The sequence below is a fragment of the Eumetopias jubatus genome, unplaced genomic scaffold (assembly GCF_037043125.1).
Source record: "Eumetopias jubatus isolate StellerSeaLion01/CBP00866 unplaced genomic scaffold, mEumJub1_p1.0 scaffold_10, whole genome shotgun sequence".
Lineage (NCBI taxonomy): Eukaryota > Metazoa > Chordata > Mammalia > Carnivora > Otariidae > Eumetopias > Eumetopias jubatus.
Genome location: NW_028274816.1, coordinates 128,796,622 through 128,815,148, shown reverse-complemented (window position 1 = coordinate 128,815,148; position 18,527 = coordinate 128,796,622). Strand labels below are relative to the sequence as shown.

Sequence of the window (18,527 nt, the reverse complement as noted above, 5' to 3'; positions counted from 1 at the left end):
TACATCAAAAACTAATGATGTAATGTATGGTGATTAACATAACAATAAAAATATTTATAAAGAACTTCTCAAACTCAACAACCAAAGAAAAAATGTTCCAATCAAGAAATGGGCAGAAGACATGAACAGACATTTTCCAAGAAGACATCCAAATGGCCAACAGACACATGAAAAAGTGCTCAACTTAGCTCGGCATCAAGGAAATCCAAATCAAAACCTCAATGAGATATCAGCTCACACCAGTCAGAATGGCTAAAATTAACAAGTCAGGAAACGACAGATGTTGCGGAGATGCAGAGAAAGGGGAACCCTCCTACACTGTTGGTGGGAATGCAAGCTGGTGCAGCCTCTTTTGAAAGCAGTATGGAGGTTCCTCAAAACGTTGAAAATAGAACTACCACATGATCCAGCAATTGCACTACTGGGTATTTACCCCAAAGATACAAATGTAGGGATCCAAAGGGGTATATACACCCCGATGTTCATAGCAGCAATGTCCACAATAGCCAAACTGTGGAAAGAGCCAAGATGTCCATCGACAGATGAATGGATTTAGAAGATGTGGTATATATATACAATGGTATATTATGCAGTCATCAAAAGGAATGAGATCTTGCCATTTGCAACGATGTGGATGGAACTGGAGAGTGTTATCCTGATCGGAATTAGTCAATCAGAGAAAGACATGTATCCTATGACCTCACTGATATTAGCAATTCTTAATCTCAGGAAACAAACTGAGGGTTGCTGGAGTGGTGGGGGTGGGAGGGATGGGTTGGCTGGGTAATAGACATTGGGGAGGTTATGTGCTATGGTGAGCGCTGTGAATTGTGCAAGACTGTTGAATCACAGACCTGTACCTCTGAAACAAATAATACATTATATGTTAAAAAAAAAAAAAAGAAGAAGATAGCAGGAGTGGAAGAATGAAGGGGGGAAATTGGAGGGGGAGACGAACCATGAGAGACTGTGGACTCTGAAAAACAATTAGGGTTCTAGAGAGGAGGGGGTGGGGGGATGGGTTAGCCTAGTGATGGGTATTAAGGAGGGCACGTTCTGCATGGAGCACTGGGTGTTATACGCAAACAATGAATCATGGAACACTACATCAAAAACTAATGATGTGATGTATGGTGATTCACATGACATAATACAAAAAAACTAATGATGTAATAATGGTGATTAACATAACATAATAAAAAATAAATAAGTAATGAATACTGGGTATTATATGCAATTGATGAATCACTAAATTCTATCTCTGAAAATAAAAAAGAGAGAGAGATACATATAATATTCACTAAGTTGATCTTTGGTGCTCTCACCACACACACACACACACACACACACACACACACTTTACCTTTGTGAGGTCATTGATATGTTAATTAGCTTGATTGTGATAATCATTTTACAATATGTATTTGTCAAAATATCACACTGTAAACCTTAATTATATACATTTTTATTTGACAGTTCAATAAAACTGAGACAAATTAAAGTATCATTTCAGTAAGCATTATTTATTCATATGATTTATTCTCCTTACCTACGTTCTTAGAAATTAAAATATCCTCCTATAATTAAGGATAGTTGTTTTTGGTTTTTTTTGGTTTTTTTATGACAGAGAGAGACACAGCAAGAGAGGGAACACAAGCAGGGGCAGTGGGAGAGGGAGAAGCAGGCTTCCCATTGAGCAGGGAGCCCGACGTGGGGCTCGATCCCAGGACCCTGGGATCATGACCTGAGCCGAAGGCAGACGCTTAACAACTGAGCCACCAAGGCACCCCAATTATGGACAGTTTTAAGCTCATGTTCTACAGTGCCAAACTGATATCAAAACATAACTGTTTCCCCGCAGTCTCACCAATACTATATCAATATTTTATTTATTCTATTAGCATAATAAAAGTAGAGTAACATAATATATAGATAAGGGTAATAATTTTCAATGAGTATTGAAAACTGAAAATTATTCCTATCACCCAGGGTTTTATCAAATTTTCAGTATCCTTGCTACTCACCCAAATAAAAATTTTAAAATAAAGATATTTGTGGGGTGCCCGTGTGGCTCAGTCCCTTAAGTGTCCAGCTGTTAATCTCAGCTCAGGTCTTGATCTCAGTGTTGTGAGTTCAAACCCCACATTGGGCTCCACACCCAGCGTGGAGCCTAGTTTAAAAAATTTTTTTCCAAAATAAAGATATTTGTAAATAGAGCAATATGGTGTCATCATCACACAATTGAAGGCATATTCTTAGACAACAGAATTAAATAAGCTACATTATCACTTAAGTGCTTTCCTGCAAGACAAAGCTGCCCACTATAACCATTATTATTTAAAACTATACTAAAAAATAAAATAAAATAATACCTGAAGATACAATCCAGAAAATCAAGGGAGATAAAGAAATTAAAGAAAACAATTAAAGAAAGTTAATATACCAAAAAAATTCCATCTATGATAGAGTAACAGAGTCTGGACTACCAATGTAGGCTAGACTGGACATAGGAGAAAACTCTTTTCAAATATTGGACAATAGGCAGCAAAGATTATAATACCTGGAAGAAGGACAACAAATGACATGCACTCCACCACTGCACAGATTTTCTGTCTGGAACAAATTTCCAGACTGTAGCACAGGGAGAGAAAACCCAAAGACCATAAATCTCATTGAGCTGAAGAGACAGAGATCAGTGTTAAGGGAGACTGGGATGACTAGAACTTGCGAGGCAGAGTTATGGAGAGGAGAAAGTTACACAGAAAAAGAATTATATTTATCAGCATAGGGATCAGCTTACTGAGAGTAAGCCTTTGGCGGAATATCAACTTCTGCATTCATTGGATGAAAGCCCTGTTAGGAAAGAACAATTTACGAGGAAAAAAAATGCTGGAAGTTGCACTACTAGGTATTTACCCCAAAGATACAAATGTAGTGATCCGAAGGGGCACCTGCACCACAGTGTTTATAGCACCAATGTCCACAATAGCCAAACTGTGGAAAGAGCCCAGATGTCCATCAACAGAGGAATGGATAAAGAAGATGTGGTACATATACACAATGGAATATTACTCAGCCATCAGAAAGGATGAAATCTTACCATTTACATCGACATGGATGGAACTGGAGGGTATCATGCTGAGTGAAATAAGTCAATTAGAGAAAGACAATTATATGGTGTCACTCATATGTGGACTATAAGAAACAGCACAGACGATCATAGGGGAAGGGAGGGAAAACAGCATGGGAAGAAATCAGAGAGGGAGACAAACCATGAGAGACTCTTAACTATAGGAAACAAACTGAGGGTTGCTGGAGGGGAGGTGGAAGGGATGCGGTAACTGGGCGATGGGCATTAAGGAGGGCACATGATGTGACGAGCACTGGGTGTTATAGGCAACTGATGAATAACTCAACTCTACATCTGAAACTAATGATGCTAACTGAATTTAAATTTAAAAAAAATACTGGAAACTTGTACAGCAAATAATTCTTTGTGCTCAACATCGCTCGGCATCAGGGAAATCCAAATCAAAACCTCCATGAGCTCATTCTGCGTAGAGCACTGGGTGTTATGCACAAACAATGAATCATGGAACACTACATCAAAAACTAATGATGTAATGTATGGTGATTAACATAACAATAAAAAAATTTTAAAAACAATCATGAAAACCAGAACTGTCTCCAGATATTGTCAAATGTGCTCTGGGGAGCACCATTAACTACACTACTGTTTTATTCCTGTTATTTAACCTAACCAACATTTAGGTTAGCAGTTCTAAGTTTCTGACAACTAAGCTCATCTAATCTTCACACAACCAACCACGCAAGGTAGGAACTATTCCCCTCCCTCCATCCTTTGCTTGGGGAAACAGGCACAGAAAGGCTCAGTAACCTGCCAATGTCGCATCACTAGTAAGTGCCAGATCAAGGATTTGGACCCAAGCTCCAGTGTCCTGCACTTGTCCCGCCTCGAGGGCCGGACACCAAGGCTCTGATTTCTGGGTGACGGTGCCCCGCCATACATACCGTGCAGTCCCCTCACGCTCCAGCCCCTCCCCCCTCCCCAGAGCTGCTGCCTCGCACTCTGCCTGACCGCAGGGGTCCCAGAACCCCCAAAGGCCCAGACTCTTTGCTCTCCCTGAACCCCCACTACTGAGCGGAAAATTTTACCTCCTTGACATCTCTTAAATCTACATCCTTCTCCCGTTACTCCAGACAGCCCCGATCCACAGAGCTCAGCCACCCCTCACTGCCCACCGCGACCCCTCACTGATCTCCCTCCCTGCGTCCATTCCCCACCAACCCCGTCTACTCAGCCAGCTGCAGCCACCTAGTCCAGACCACGCTTCTCTACGTAAGACGCTCCAGTGGCTTCTCTCGCCAGCAGAACACCCAATTCCTTGCCAGGGTCTCGGTGGCAGCCCCAGCCTGGTGCCCGATCTGCCTGCTGTCTCCTCTCACACCTGTCCCCTCCACAGACTGCAGCCCAAGGAACCATGTGCAGTTCCCTCCACCTGCAACACTCCCCCCACTTCATACCCTTGCCCTTGTCACGACCATCACCGGGGCAGAGGCGGCCTGCGTCGGTGATGGAGTGTGGCAAAAGGGCCTCCGCTTTCAAATCCCAAGTCCTCTACCAAATCACTGAACTTCCAGAGCCTCAGTTTCCCCAGGAGTAAGATGATAAGAACACAGGCATCTTAAGGCTGATGAACAGATGAGGTGAGCTAGCAGAGCTCAAGGGCCTAACGCTTCGGGGCTGGAGCGGAAAGTGCTTGGTTCGGTGTGGCTGAGGCGCACGCCCACGAACAGTGGTCACAACACAGCCCCTGCCCCTCCGGCCACAGGGCGTGCAGCCCCAGCCGCCACTGACCTGTAGGACTCCGGCTCACGATGATGGGGGTGGCAGGTGCCCCCGGACTGGGGCTTTCGCTGCTCGGGGACGGGCTGTAGACAAACACCTCCTGCTTGAAGGGTGAGGTCATGGACGGCTGGCTGCTCTGAGGAGAGAGGCCGGGTGAGTGAGGCCAGCTCCGTCCTCAGTGGCCCCACAGGGTGGCCCGTACCACGGCAGGCCTGACACCATCACTGCCCTCCACTTTCCATATGGACCTCATCTGGCTGCCGCCCCTAGAGGTGCCCCTGACCCTCTCCTCTCCTGCCGGGAACCCCATGGCAGGGATCCCATTCAGGCCGGCCTCTGGCCCTCTGTGACTGTTCCTGTGTCACTGGCAGGGAGTGGGGATAGCCGACTGGCCCACCTCCTTCTTGTTTCCCTCCTCCCTGCCACACCCCAGAGCCCGGACGGGGCTCCACCCACAGCAGCTAGTTTGATACACACGGCAGGTGTCCGGCTGGGCCCAGGGCACCCCTCCCTGCTCCCCAGGGTTGGGTGGAGCCACACCTACCCCACTGTCACACTCCTCCACGGCCTCCCCCTCCCCCGCCGTGCTGCTGAAGCTGCTGGTGCTGGAGGAGGAGCGGGAGATGTTAGCTCGGCCATTCTCCTTCAACTTTACGAAGGGCCTGTGGGAACAGGAGCGGAACAGGCCTGGTCACTCACCGAGACCCCCCCACCCCCACCCCAGGCAGGGGAGACCTGGCAGGGACTGAGCTTGCCCACCAGCGACTCCCCGTGCCCCCTGCCGGCTGGCTTCTGTGTTCTGCAGAGTTCTCCAGGCAAAAATGCGGGCTCTCAGCAGAGCGCACACTCCAGGGCTCCAAGTGGCTAAAGCCAGCCCTGCCCCCACCCTCACTCTCTTACTTCTCCTTGTTGGGGCAGATTTCTGGAGAGCTGGGATTGGAAGAGGCCTCAGACTTTATCTCTTGAGAAGAGTGTGCACCATCCGGGGTCTTGGGGTTGCTGGATGCGCTGTCACTAAGGAAAGAGTTATAAAGAGGGGTGAAGCCATGGGGCCAGCCCCTACGCCCCCATCCCGACCCCAGGCCTGATACAGGCCCAACCAGCTCTCAGCACCACAGGGCCTGTGGGGTCACAGCACCCCCTGCCAGAGCACAGCCACCAGGACCTCCACTCCCCCGAGCCCCACCCCAGCCACAGCGGACAATCAGGGGCTACCTTAGGCTTCTAGGCAAGTCAAAAGCGATCAAGCAAGAGTCCTGGCCTGATGCCCCCAAGCCCATGTCCACTCCCCACCTACACTGGCCATCCCACCTGGCAGAGCTCTAAGTCAAGAGCAGGCGGGTCTATGACGCCCACTCCCACAGCAGGGAAATAACCCAACGCACGTGGACTCCATGGAGGGGCTGGCAGGGTCACCGTGCATAACACCCTTCACACAGGCCACAATATGAGCTCCCTCGATCTGTGTGACAAGGTGGCTGGGAAGGGTATCTTGGTAAACGGGTTACTCTTGGCCAAGGGCCCAAGGGCTTCCTTCTCCTTTTAACAAAGACCATGTACTGACGCCCACAATTCATCCTGTGCCCCCTGGTGGGGACAAGATGGCCTTGTCTTCAACACAATTTTTACAGCAGCTTTACTGAGACATGATCCACATACAATTCACCCACTTAAAGTGTATAATTCAATGGTTTTTCGTCTATTCACAGAGTTGTACAACCATCACCACCAAGTTTAGTCCGCCCGTCCTCCATCACCTGGCGACCAACTTTCCGTCTCTCTGGATTTGCCCATTCTGAACAGTTCATACAGATGGAATCACATGACGTGCTGTGTTCTTTTGTGACTGGCTTCTTTCACTTAGCACAGTCTTTCCAAGGTTCATCTAAGTTGTAGCATATATCCGCATTCCTTAAAAAATCCCATTTTCCAGTTACACCACATTTTATTTATCCCTTCACTGAGAGATGGACATCTGGATCATTTCCACTTTGGGTTATTATGAGTAATGCTGCTAGGAACATCTGTGTGCTAGTTTTCATGCTGACATACGTATTCCTTCTCTTGGGCATATACAGGAATGGAACTGCTCGGTCATATGGTAACTCCATGTTTAACTCTCTGCAGAGCTGCCAGGCCGTTTTCCAAAGAAGGTGCATTAGTCTACACTCCTACCAGCAAAACCTGAGGATTTGAATTTCTCCATATCCTGGCCAACACTTGTTATTATGTGTCTTTTTGATGACAGCCATCCTAGAGGCATGAGTGCCTCAGTGCACTTTTAATGAGGCTGCTAATGACCTCCTCCTAATTGCCCCCCCAAGCAGGGGTCTGGGCCATGGTGCAGGGCTTCTCTGCACGTGTGACACGGTGGACCCTCCCTCCTGGAATTCCTCCTCTCCAGGCTTTCTTCTCATCTTCCTTCCCTTTCTCCCCTTGCCCTGAAATACTGGTGTTCCCCAGGCATTCTACACACTCCTTTGGGTGGTTGTATTCGTTGCTCCAGCTTTAAACACCACCTATGCCCCAGTGACTCCCTTCTGCAGTCAAGGCCTGGCTCCTAAGCTTAAGACCTGCCTTCTGGACACTGCGAATTCTGCACTTCTCTACTGGGTAGGCCATAAGAACTCTCACGTGTACAGATTCCAGAGTCTTTCATCCCCCTCCAGTAAGCCTGTCCTTCATCCTGCATGCCCGAGGCTCAGGGGCTGGTGCCACCATCCAGGGCAACAACCTGGAAGTCAACCTAAATGTCTCCCTTTCCCTCACAAGACTGTAAGCTTCTGGAAGGCAGGTTTGTGTCTTCTGTAGTTCTTGCCTGATCACTGAGCCCAGCATGTAGCAAGCACTCAAGAAACGTTGCTTGCTGAATTAAACAACAAATGGGCTCACCATTAAAGGATGAGAAAGACAATTAGCAAGAACGGGTTAAGTATGATGCAATATGAAAGCTGCTTTTAACAAAAGAGAAAACATTCTAGAAGCCCTGAGGGAAGTTCAACGAACTGTCAGGCACAATCAGGGAAGGCTTCCATAAGAAAGGAGGTAAAGGAAGAAAAGAACCCAAGCAACGTTCCTAGTTTGGGTCCAAATGCTACACGGACACTTCCGGAAAGTCCCGAACAGAGACTGGCCAAATCTGCTTCGGTGGCCGGAGCAGAGGGAGTGACCGGGATGTGCCAGTATCCAAAGCACGGGCCCAGGCTGGAGGGAAGCCATCTCCCGAAGCTGCGCAAAAGCCCTCCCCAAGGTTGGGCATCTGACAGCAGTGGCAGGACCTGCAAGCCCCACACTGGACAGTTACCATCGTGTCCGGCCGTCGCCTTGGCCTTCAGAGCCTGTGTACAGCCGTGGAAAGAGCCCCGACCGCCGCTTGATGGGGCTCCGTGACTGGTTCTTCGCCGCTGCCGCCGCCGGAGGCTGCCAATAAAACCACCAACATGAGCACTCCCAGCCCACCCCACACCCTGACTGCTCTCACCCCCCTTGCTGGTCTACAAATAGCTCCTGCAGCCCCCAACTAGTCTGGAGGAGATCCCAGAAAATAGCAAGGCAGCTGGGAAGGCTAGGATCTCCATAACAGGAGCTGAGACCCCGAGACTCCAGCCGTTGCAGCCGGCTTTCCTGTGTTCTTAAGCCAAACCTCGTGGCCCCACGTAATCATCATCAAAGACTGGAGCTCTGGGAGGAACAGGGGTCAGGGCCCCCATGAAGAGAGCCCAGCATATCAAGAAGGCCAGGACGGTTCAGGGGGTCACACACCGAGAACCACACGGCTGAGGGAGCCTTGGGAGTGACCTGGCCCAACCCCTCGCTTTACCAATGAGGAAGCTGAGGAGCCAAATGGTGAGGGGTTTGGGCTAAGGTTATGCCCAAATTGCTGGCCGGACAGGGACGAGAACCCAGGGCCCTGGCTCTCCATCCATTCCTCACAAATAATTGGGTCCAAGCTGGGCGCCTCAACAACAAGACGGAACGAGACTGGCAGAGCCAGGTCCACAGGCCAAGGGAACCCACCAAGAATGAGGCTCTGTTTCAGCACACGCTGTGGGGGTGGGGGGGTGAGCACGGGGCTGAGGAAAGGGAGACCGAGGTTGTTCTTTAGAGCCCACCAGCCTCTAGCGCAGGCCCAGCTTCTGCCATCCGTGTGCTGTGCTACCTTGGGTGAGAAGCCAAACTCTCTGGACCCCAACCTCCTCACCCACAGAGTCCCGCCCTGCTCCTTTCACAGACCTTCTGGGTGGAACAAGGTAACAGCTGGGAAACTATTTGGTAAGTTCAATGAACTGTGTAAGATCACTTGCAATACTAATCCTTAGTATCAAGATGGTGTATTCTGTTTGAAAAGGAAAAGAAAACCCTAGTCTATGTGAATCCAAAGTCACTTTGTTCTTCAAATGGACCAGCTACGTGGTTCCTTCACCTGGCCAGTCGCTGGTGCAAGCAGACCAGGCCCAAACCCACCGCCATGCCAGGCTCTTGCCTTGGGAACTGCACACACAGTGATTAACGGCAAAGACTTTGGGTCGGGGAGATGTGGGTTCAAATCCCCAGCTCTTCAGCTTAGCTAAGTGACCGGGGGCAGGTCACTAAAGGTCCACTCTCTGGGCCTCCTTTCCTCAAATCGGAAACGGAGAACACATCAGTTCCTACCTCAAAGAGCTGTGACAGGGATCAGATGAGAAAATGTTCATGCATGACTTTGCTCAGGCCCTAAGGCACAGTAAGCTGGGCCAGGGCGGGGGGGGGGGGGGGGGGACCTTACTGCGATCGTTAATAACAAAGCGAAGCCACCCCTCCTGGGTCCCAAGCCCCTCAGCAGAGAAACAATGCGCCCCAGAACCACTCTGCAGGGCAGGCCCCAAGGAGGAGGCCCAGTTGTCAAAGGAACTCCGAGAACAGCATAATGGGCCGGGTTCCTGAGACAGAGGCTGCATTTCACAGGCAGGGCCTGGGGTCACCCCCCAAACAGCCCCAATCTCCCCGGTGCCTTCTCTGGCCCAAGCCTGGATGAACAGACCCTCCTTCGCAGGCCTGGGGGGCAGGGGGGTCCCCGGGAACCATGTGCTGCCCCGGGGCCTGCGGCACTCACCGAGAAGGTGGTCTTGGTGACCTCTGTGCTGGTGTGTGAGATGCCACCGCTGAGGCTGCCGGGGATGCCTCCGCCGTGCTGCTTCTTCTGGCTGCTCACCATGGTCTCCATGGAGTGGCTGCGCACGCGGATGGCCCTCTGCGGGGAGACGCGCAGGGACCCGATCGCTGGAGCCCGGCCCGCCGGCTGCCCCTGCCCTCCCCGTGGGGTCTACAGACACAGCCCTTGGCTTGTGCATGCTCCTGCACACTCCGGCCACACAGGGCCCTGTGCCCATTTAGGGCCACCAGAGAGCAAACAGTGACGTGTCCAGGAGGGGACGGCGGGATGATCAGGGGCTTGTCAGTGTGCGTGGATAAGGACAGCTAAAGTCAAGACTGCTGAGCCTACGGCAGGGACGGGCCTGGGAGGTGATGACTGCTCCCCCAGACCACTCTGCAGGTCTCTGCTGTTCTGGAACCAGACCCAAGGGCAGCGGCCACACTGAGGACAGCTAGTTAACACAGAGGGAGCATTCCCATGGGCCCTGGACCTTTTAGTATTGCCCTAATTTTAGGAACACATCTGGTTTCCCCAGCTGACTGGATGCTCCTTAGAGGCAGAAGTCAGGTCTGACCTTCTCTGACTCCTCTCCTGCAACTGTCCCGGTCCCAGCATGGGGACAGACACATGGGAAACGCGCAGAAAAAAGAGTAGCCACATTTCCTGGGGACTTAGGATTACCAGGCTCTCTGCGAAGAGCTCGAGATGTACTCTGACCACCAACCCCTGGTGTGGATATCCTCCATCCCACTTCACAGCTAAGGCTCAGAGAAGCTAAGTGACCTGACCAGGGGCCCCCAGCTAATAGGAGGTAGAACAGAGGGCTGACACATGCGAAGATACACAGAGACAAGAGTTGCTCACATAAAAGTGCCATCCCCACCATATTCGATGGCAGAGCCACCGTCTCATCCAATTTCCCCTCTTCCTCCATGGAACAAGGGAGTAAATTACGATCAGTCTAAGGTGGTCTCCAAACCTCTCCCCTTGCCTGAGGGGATGACTGCTGGGAGCTGGGGGGGGAAAGGTTTCCTCAAGGACGGCCAAAAGAGAGGTGACATCCTGCACCTGAACTGCAGTAGCCCCCGGGGTTTGACAGGTCAAGCCCGAAGGGACAAAGGTCACAAGCCAGGACGGCAGAGGGGGAAAGGGGAAAGAACCTGGATGCCGAGGACCCCACTGAGCCACAAGTCACCCCAAGCCTCCTCATTAAGTGGGCTCATGGGTTTTCCTTACTGGGGGAGCCGGCTGAGGTTCTCAGAAACTTAGCTTCAGAAAATGGACTCAGAAGGACAATGGTAGGGATGCAGGAAGCGGATTCAAGGAGGGCCATTTGCAAACACAGCCACCCTGGAGACTTGCTACTTTTGCAAATGAGGCACGGAGCCCACCAGCCTCCTACCCCTGATGTCATCCAGCCTCTCTTTGTGTGAGTCAAAGACACCGTTTGAGGGACATCATCGCTCTCCCTTTCTAAACCACAGAAGAGAATCGCCTAGCAACAGTTTCCAGCCAGTACATTCTATTAATTCCATCACCCAAAGACAACATTAAGTCACACACCCTTTGAAAAACTGAGAGGAGGAACGGTGTGGCACTACACTGAGGTGTCCCGGGATAAACAGCGAGGTTCCTTAAGTGAGTCAAGTGCTCCATAAATCTCAGCAGCATGACATTCTGCCAGTGCCCTCGTGGGTGCCACCACCACCACCAACAATGACATGTCAGTTAATCAAGTATGTTCTAAGGCATTCCTCACGGTCTCTTTCCAAGAAAGATTCGATGCAGTGTGGTAGGTTCTGGTCTACAGAGCTTCATATCCATGAACTTACTGAATCCCTACAACTCTGAGATGCAGACAGGCGGGCACTGATAGAAAAGGCAAACGAATGATTGCCTGAGGTCATGCTGCAGGTCAGAGGCGGAGCTAGGGCCCAAACCCAGGCCCCTGGGCTCCAGATGAAAGGGTCCCTGCTATCCCCAAAACAGGTCCAGATTGAACATAGAATTGAACGTGTTGATGGACTAAGGATGATTAGAAATCAAGGGCTCCCAGCCCCTCCTCGAAAAAAGTCTTCAAGGCTGATGTCAGGGAGGCTATTTTCTCCTCAAATGCCCTTGGTGCTGCCATCTGAGCCGACAAGGTAAGTCTGAGGAGACAATGGGCTGGCTGGCAGGGAATTCCGGGGATGTACAGGGTGGCCATCTGCTGCTTGAAACTAACAGAAAGAGGGCCGAATCCTGGTCTTCCCAACACCGTGTATGAACCTCTCTGGTACACAGCCTCCTTGTCTATACAATGTGGTGATGGTCCTGCATGAGGATGCCAGGAGACCGTGTGTGCCAAATAGCTGGTGTCAAACCCGCTCACTGGGGCCAGCTCTCCTCCCCCGCTCTGAGAGACCCCATGGTTGCCTCAAAACTTTAACTTTAAGCCTGATTTGGACAAAATCACCCAGTGATATGGTCTGAAGTATTTTATGTTTCAATCTGATGTTGAGCTGGAAACACCAACCTTCTCAAACCGGGCAGAAAAGTCAGGGAAAGGGTGAAGAAGAGAAAGGACAGTCTTCCCCCGCTCGAATCTTCCCAGGGACGGGCTGCTCACTGCGTTCAAAACTGCCTGTTCCAGTGGTGGAGAGCCTGACTTTTGCAAAGGTCTTCTGTGCACCGGGCTGAAGTCTTACCTGTTCTAGACCTTGGTGTCTTTAGCCAGTCTATTCCATATTTCACCCGACTGTCCCTCAACTCTCTGAGGACAGTCTTGAGGTCCTCAATCTGCTCTCTTCCTGGCTAACCACAACTGGTTCCAGTGTCCCTCCCTTAGCCCTGGTGCTTTCCCAGCCCTCGGCTCACCCCATGGCTTACCTTGGAACAGGCTCTCCTTTGGAAGGAGAGGGGCAAGAAAAAAGAGATGGTGTCACTTTCTCTTTATCAGCTTATGTCACTTCATGTCAGCTGGGGTTTAAGCTACCAGTTAGCATTATGCAGGGAACAAGTCTCTTCGGGGCCAAGCACGAGCCCCACTTCCTTATGGGTTTGTGCTTCCTTATGCTTCCAAATGGGTTTTAGGAGTTGGTTCAATTCCATAAACTTAAGGGACACAAAGCACAGACATGAGCACTAAGGGGGTGGGGGGGGGGTGCCTATCTGTGCCAGGCAAGCAACAGAGGGAGAGGTGCTTGGGGAGAAAGATACCAACTGCTCGCCTCCTGAGATCACTCCTAATCAGGAGGCACCCTGAGGGACCCTGAGGACTCGAACGGGGTCTTCTGTCCCCCCCTAGCAGGGCAAATAAAGGATGGAGATTGACAGGAGAGGGAACAATCTGCAGAGACCAGAGCTCCAACCCGTGAGCCACCCAGGCTGCCCCTGCTCACAGGTACTTTGCCTGGGGAACCACAGCCTGGCGCTCCTCTCCTACCACTGGGGGTCGGAGCATACCGGCGCACTACCTGCCACCACCCCCCAAAGTGCTGGGAGACAAGTCACCTGCCGTGGCCCCCATTCTGCCACTGGACCTTTTCCTCCCTGGTCCTCCATTCCCCCTCCTGCATGATGACGTTAATGGAGGGCTAGGCTAGCTCCCTGTTTCTCAAAATGTGGTTCCCACGTGCTTTGCATACAGTTCACGTGGCTACGTCAAGGAGCGTTACTTTACTTTTCATTACAGACCGATAAAAATTTCACCAACAGCAGGCAGTGGTGGAGAATGGCATTGAGAACAATGGCCTAGAGATCGACGCTTTTCAAAGGTGAATAACGTACATCTCTTTTATAAAGGAAAATACTCTTGCAAGCCCAAGAATAAATCCACAGACACCGCCCCCCAACCCCCACAACACCCCCTCAACAGTGGCTCCATGGGCTGCATTTGTAAGATACCTACTTATTCCACAGAACTGTCTTTTAATTGTGTTTCATTGCAAAAGTTTAGTCCCTATAATTGGAAATACGTATATTTTTAGATGATCATCTAAGTGAAAATGCAAAATTTTTAAGTGTTGGTAGAACTGGCAGATTCCTGAGACTATCTCTAAGCATTCCATTTGAGAAGCAGGTCTGGACGTCCATGAACCAACTGTTCCATTTCTCATGGAAGAAAAGCTTAAATCACAGCCAGTGGATTCGAGGCAAGAAGGGAGAGCTATGCTGCGTGGTGTGAGGCACCAGGCAGCACGATCTAGGGCAGCGATGGGTCTGCTTCCTGGGAGAGGGAAGAATCATCCCAAGGAGCCAGGGGATGGATGGCTGAGACTGCTTCTAGCCCTGGGAATTCTCAGTTGTTTCCACGTGAGAGAAGACCTTTGACCAAAAGGAGACAGAACACACAACTCTTCTTTCTGAAATCATTCTGTGCCCTTCTTTCAAAAGGGATCCCATGGAGGTGCAGGTAAGGAGCTCCATGAGGCGTGCCAGTGATTCTGACACCACAGCAGCACCCTGGGGGTACATGAAGAAATACCAGACTGAGAGGTGGCCTCTTGAGCTGGATCCTGGCACAGCCCAGGCATCAGAAACCACCGGGGCCACCGGGCTCCGTGCTCCTGAGCCTGGCTTGCCCCCAGCTTCGGCCTCCACAGCCTGGGAGACGAGAGGGTCATGATGGAAGGGGCATGGGGCAAAAGAGCCCAACATTCCCAACTCGGGGAAGCTCGTCATGATGATGATAACTCTGAGGCTTACTGCGTGACCGCCTGTGACACGGAGCGCTACCTCAGGGACAGGCAGGGAAGCAGAAGGTGCAAGCAGATGTCTTCAGCCCACAGGTGGAAGGATTAAGGGCTGAACAGGAAAAGGCCCTGAACTATTGGATCAAAGACGAGTAACAATAAAGTCTCGAAGCCTCTCCTCTCTTAGAAACCCCTTCAGTTGATTCTAAGATTTGTGAGTTTTACTATCACATGCCAGGGTGTTGGCCTGTTTTCCTTGATCTTGGGAGGGGTCCTCTCTGCCTCTAGGACACGAGAGACAACCCACAGAATGGGAGAAGATATTTGCAAACGACACTACAGACAAGGGGCTGGTATCTAAGATCTATAAAGAACTTCTCAAACTCAACACCCAAAAAACAAATAATCAAGTCAAAAAATGGGCAGAAGATATGAAAAGACACTTCTCTGAAGAAGACATACAAATGACTAACAAACACATGAAAAAATGTTCATCATCATTAGCCATCAGGGAAATTCAAATCAAAACCACATTGAGATATCACCTTACACCAGTTAGAATGGCAAAAATGGACAGGGAAAGAAACAACAAATGTTGGAGAGGTTGTGGAGAAAGGGGAACCCTCTTACAATGCAAGCTGGTACAGCCACTTTGCAAAACAGTGTGGAGGTATCTCAAAAAATTAAATATAGAGCTACCCTATGACCCAGCACTTGCACTCCTTGGTGTTTACCCCAAAGATACAGATGTAGTGAAAAGAAGGGCCATATGCACCCCAATGTTCATAGCAGCAATGTCCGCAATAGCCAAACTGTGGAAAGAGCTGAGATGCCCTTCAACAGATGAATGGATAAAGAAGATGTGGTCCAGGGGCACCTGGGTGGCTCAGTCGTTAAGCATCTGCCTTCAACTCAGGTCATGATCCCAGGGTCCTGGGATCGAGCCCCGCATCGGGCTCCCTGCTCGGCAGGAAGCCTGCTTCTCCCTCTCCCACTCCCCCTGCTTATGTTCCCTCTCTCGCTGTGTCTCTCTCTCAAATAAATAAAATCTTAAAAAAAGAAAAAAAAGAAGATGTGGTCCATATATTCCAATGGAATATTACTCAGCCATCAGAAAGGATGAATACCCAACTTTTACATCAACATGGATGGGACTGGAGGAGATTATGCTAAGTGAAATAAGTCAAGCAGAGAAAGTCAATTATCATATATTTTCACTTATTTGTGGAACATAAGGAATTGCATGGAGGACATTAGGAGAAGGAAGGGAAAAATGAAGGGGGGCAGAAATCGGAGGGAGAGATGAACCATGAGAGACTATGGACTCTGAGAAACAAACAGGGTTTTAGAGGGGAGGGTGTGGGGGATTGGTTAGCCCGGTGATGGGTATTAAGGAGGGCACGTACTGCATGGAGCACTGGGTATTATACGAAAACAATGGATCATGGAACACTACATCAAAAACTAATGATGTATGGTGACTAACATATCAAATTTAAAAAAAAAAAGAAAAGAAAAGAAACCCCTTCAGTCGGAACCCCTGGAGGCAAAGGCAGATCAACGGCTCCCCCTCCAGAGGCAGGGGACCGAACAAAAGACCTCAGGCCGCCCTCCTTTAAGACCCACAGCCTGCGTGTAGCTGCTGTGGGCCGTTTTCTTCACGGGCACCACAGGCAGTGTCCGCAGCCCACAAGCTTTTCCAGGTTATAAAAACCCTTGAAACTTGAAAAAAAAAAATGGTGAACTTCCAAATACAGAAAGAAACTTGCAAACCTGAAAGCAACACACACTTCTTTAAAATCTGCAAACTATCACATTATGTTAGCTGGTCCCCTGCAGCTAAAGCCATATATAACTTACAGCTCCCATGGGGTGTGGGAGCATTAGGATATGCTCAACATGGTGGGGGTGCGGCCTACACAGGTGTTCCTATTTACTGGGCCTCATCCTATTTACTGGGCCCCACCCCCCCACCCCAGGCTAGCCGACCTGGTGCCCTCTTTCCTCCCCGGCCCCTCCTCTCCCTCACGCCCCTCTCCTCCTGATCTCCACTTTCTCCTGTTTTGCCCTGGCTGCTGCTGTCCACGAAGCCTGTAACAGATGCCTCAGGAATGTCCCACCAGCCTGGACAAGGAGCTCACCTCCTACCCTCCTGCCCCCTTGAGGAATCTCAGCAGCTGCCCTGATGGGGGCCAGCAGAACCGTGCCCTGCTCTCTGCGGGCCAGCCGGGCAGCCAGGGACAGACCCCAGGCTTGCCCAGGCCACGCTAGCGTGGGTAGAATCTTACCGGAGCCGGGAACCAGAGGCCGGCTCGCGGAGAACACAGGCTCTGCAATCAGCAGACTCGGATGCAACTTACTTTGTCTCTTTGAGCCTTCATTTCCTCACATGTAAAATGACACCCATAGTTCATCGGATCGGGAATGAATTATTATCACCATCATAACAGCCCTCCACACAGGGCACCGAGGGCACTGTGAGGCCTTATGTGGGACGGTGCGTGTGGAGCGTCCACCCGACCCAACACCAGCAGCTGACACTCTCACTGAGCGTCTGCCATGTTCCAGGCAACACACACTCTGTCGGGCAACCGGTCTGACATGGGCGAACTGCTCCAGCAACTGCGGACGTCTGACTTACCATCCCTGTGTCGTTGAGGAGAACCCTGCAGCTCGGAGACCCGGATCACACTGGGGGAGCTGGGATTCTAACACAGGCAGGGCTAACCCTGGCCCCACACATACCGGCCCCTCACCAATCATTCTGCAATGGGCAGTCTGGCAGAACGCTAACCTAAGAACCAGAAAACCTGAGGCTGTATCTCTACCTGTAAGTAGGTGTAAGGTTTGGAGCAGTCCTGCCACCTCCCTCGGCCTGTCCCCTCGTGTGCACGTGGGAAGGACGAGGTCTGCCCCGCTGACTGCACAGGAGAACAGCCAGGGTCAAGCTCGGTGCTGGGCATCGGTGCTGTGCAGACCACAGCACTCAGTGAGCCCAGGACCATACACCTCCTGTACCTCACGCCGGCTCAGGGGCTGCCCAAGCTCTACTTACATACTGCCAGGAACAGGGAGCTCACTGCTTCTTTTAGCAGCCTGTTATATTATGGTTAGAAAGTTCTTCCTTTTGCAAAGTCCACAGGGAGTTACTTGCCTGTAACTCCATCGCACTGGCCCTGGCCAGGTCCTCCAATGCCCTGCCAGTTGGAAAAACTCATTGCCAGTACCGCACAGAGGCTGTCAAAGACCCCGAACGAAGGCTGTGTCCTCGCTCGGGTCATCCTGCCCTGGGCTCCTCATCCTGACACAGAAGGAGGTGTCGAAGGCAGTAACGTTCTTGGTTGGGACTGGTTCCTCTCCTGCTGCCGACTCTCTCCCTGTCCCTGCTTCTCAGACTCCTGGGCCGGGAGGAGATGATCCGCATCAAGGAAGGATGTGGAGGACGCCGGGGACGCCGCCGGCTGCTCTGACCGCTCGCACTTCCTGACGGCCCCGCCCTCTGCCAACACCACCATGCTGGCACTCGGGCTCTGGGGTCGGCGACCTTGCACCCCGTCCCTTGTGCATGCCCCCCACCATGCACCGTGCCAGCCACTCTTGTGCCCGTACCTTGAAAGACTCCAGGAATCCCCCATGGCCCCCATTCTCAAACTTGTCCTCTTCAGGGCCCAGTCCCAGCATAGCCTGCGTGTGCGCGTGAAGCTCGTCGTGGAGGTTGTCCAGCAGGGCGGCCCTCGTCCGGTCCTGAAAGGAAAGACGGTGGGGATGATGGAGTTGGCACGGAGGACAGAGACGGGCCCTCTCCCTGGGGTCTCCCGACACCTAGCCACCAGCCTCCCAGGGACAGCAT

At 51.0% G+C, this 18,527-nt stretch overlaps 1 protein-coding gene across 5 annotated transcripts in view; it reads right to left on the bottom strand.

The window, feature by feature from the left end:
* RAP1GAP2 (RAP1 GTPase activating protein 2) overlaps nt 1-18,527 on the bottom strand; it is a 202,171-nt gene that overhangs the window by 14,747 nt on the left and 168,897 nt on the right. For 4 of the 5 annotated variants that reach the window (XM_028109098.2, XM_028109101.2, XM_028109102.2 and 1 more), the window contains 6 exons: nt 18,287-18,421; nt 9,963-10,100; nt 8,175-8,290; nt 5,771-5,884; nt 5,415-5,532; nt 4,880-5,006 (listed from right to left, as the gene is read on the bottom strand). In XM_028109098.2, coding sequence (XP_027964899.1) covers nt 4,880-5,006; nt 5,415-5,532; nt 5,771-5,884; nt 8,175-8,290; nt 9,963-10,100; nt 18,287-18,421 — 748 coding nt within the window. The remainder of the gene's footprint in view (nt 1-4,879; nt 5,007-5,414; nt 5,533-5,770; nt 5,885-8,174; nt 8,291-9,962; nt 10,101-18,286; nt 18,422-18,527) is intronic. The other variant, XM_028109099.2, reaches the window with a different exon arrangement.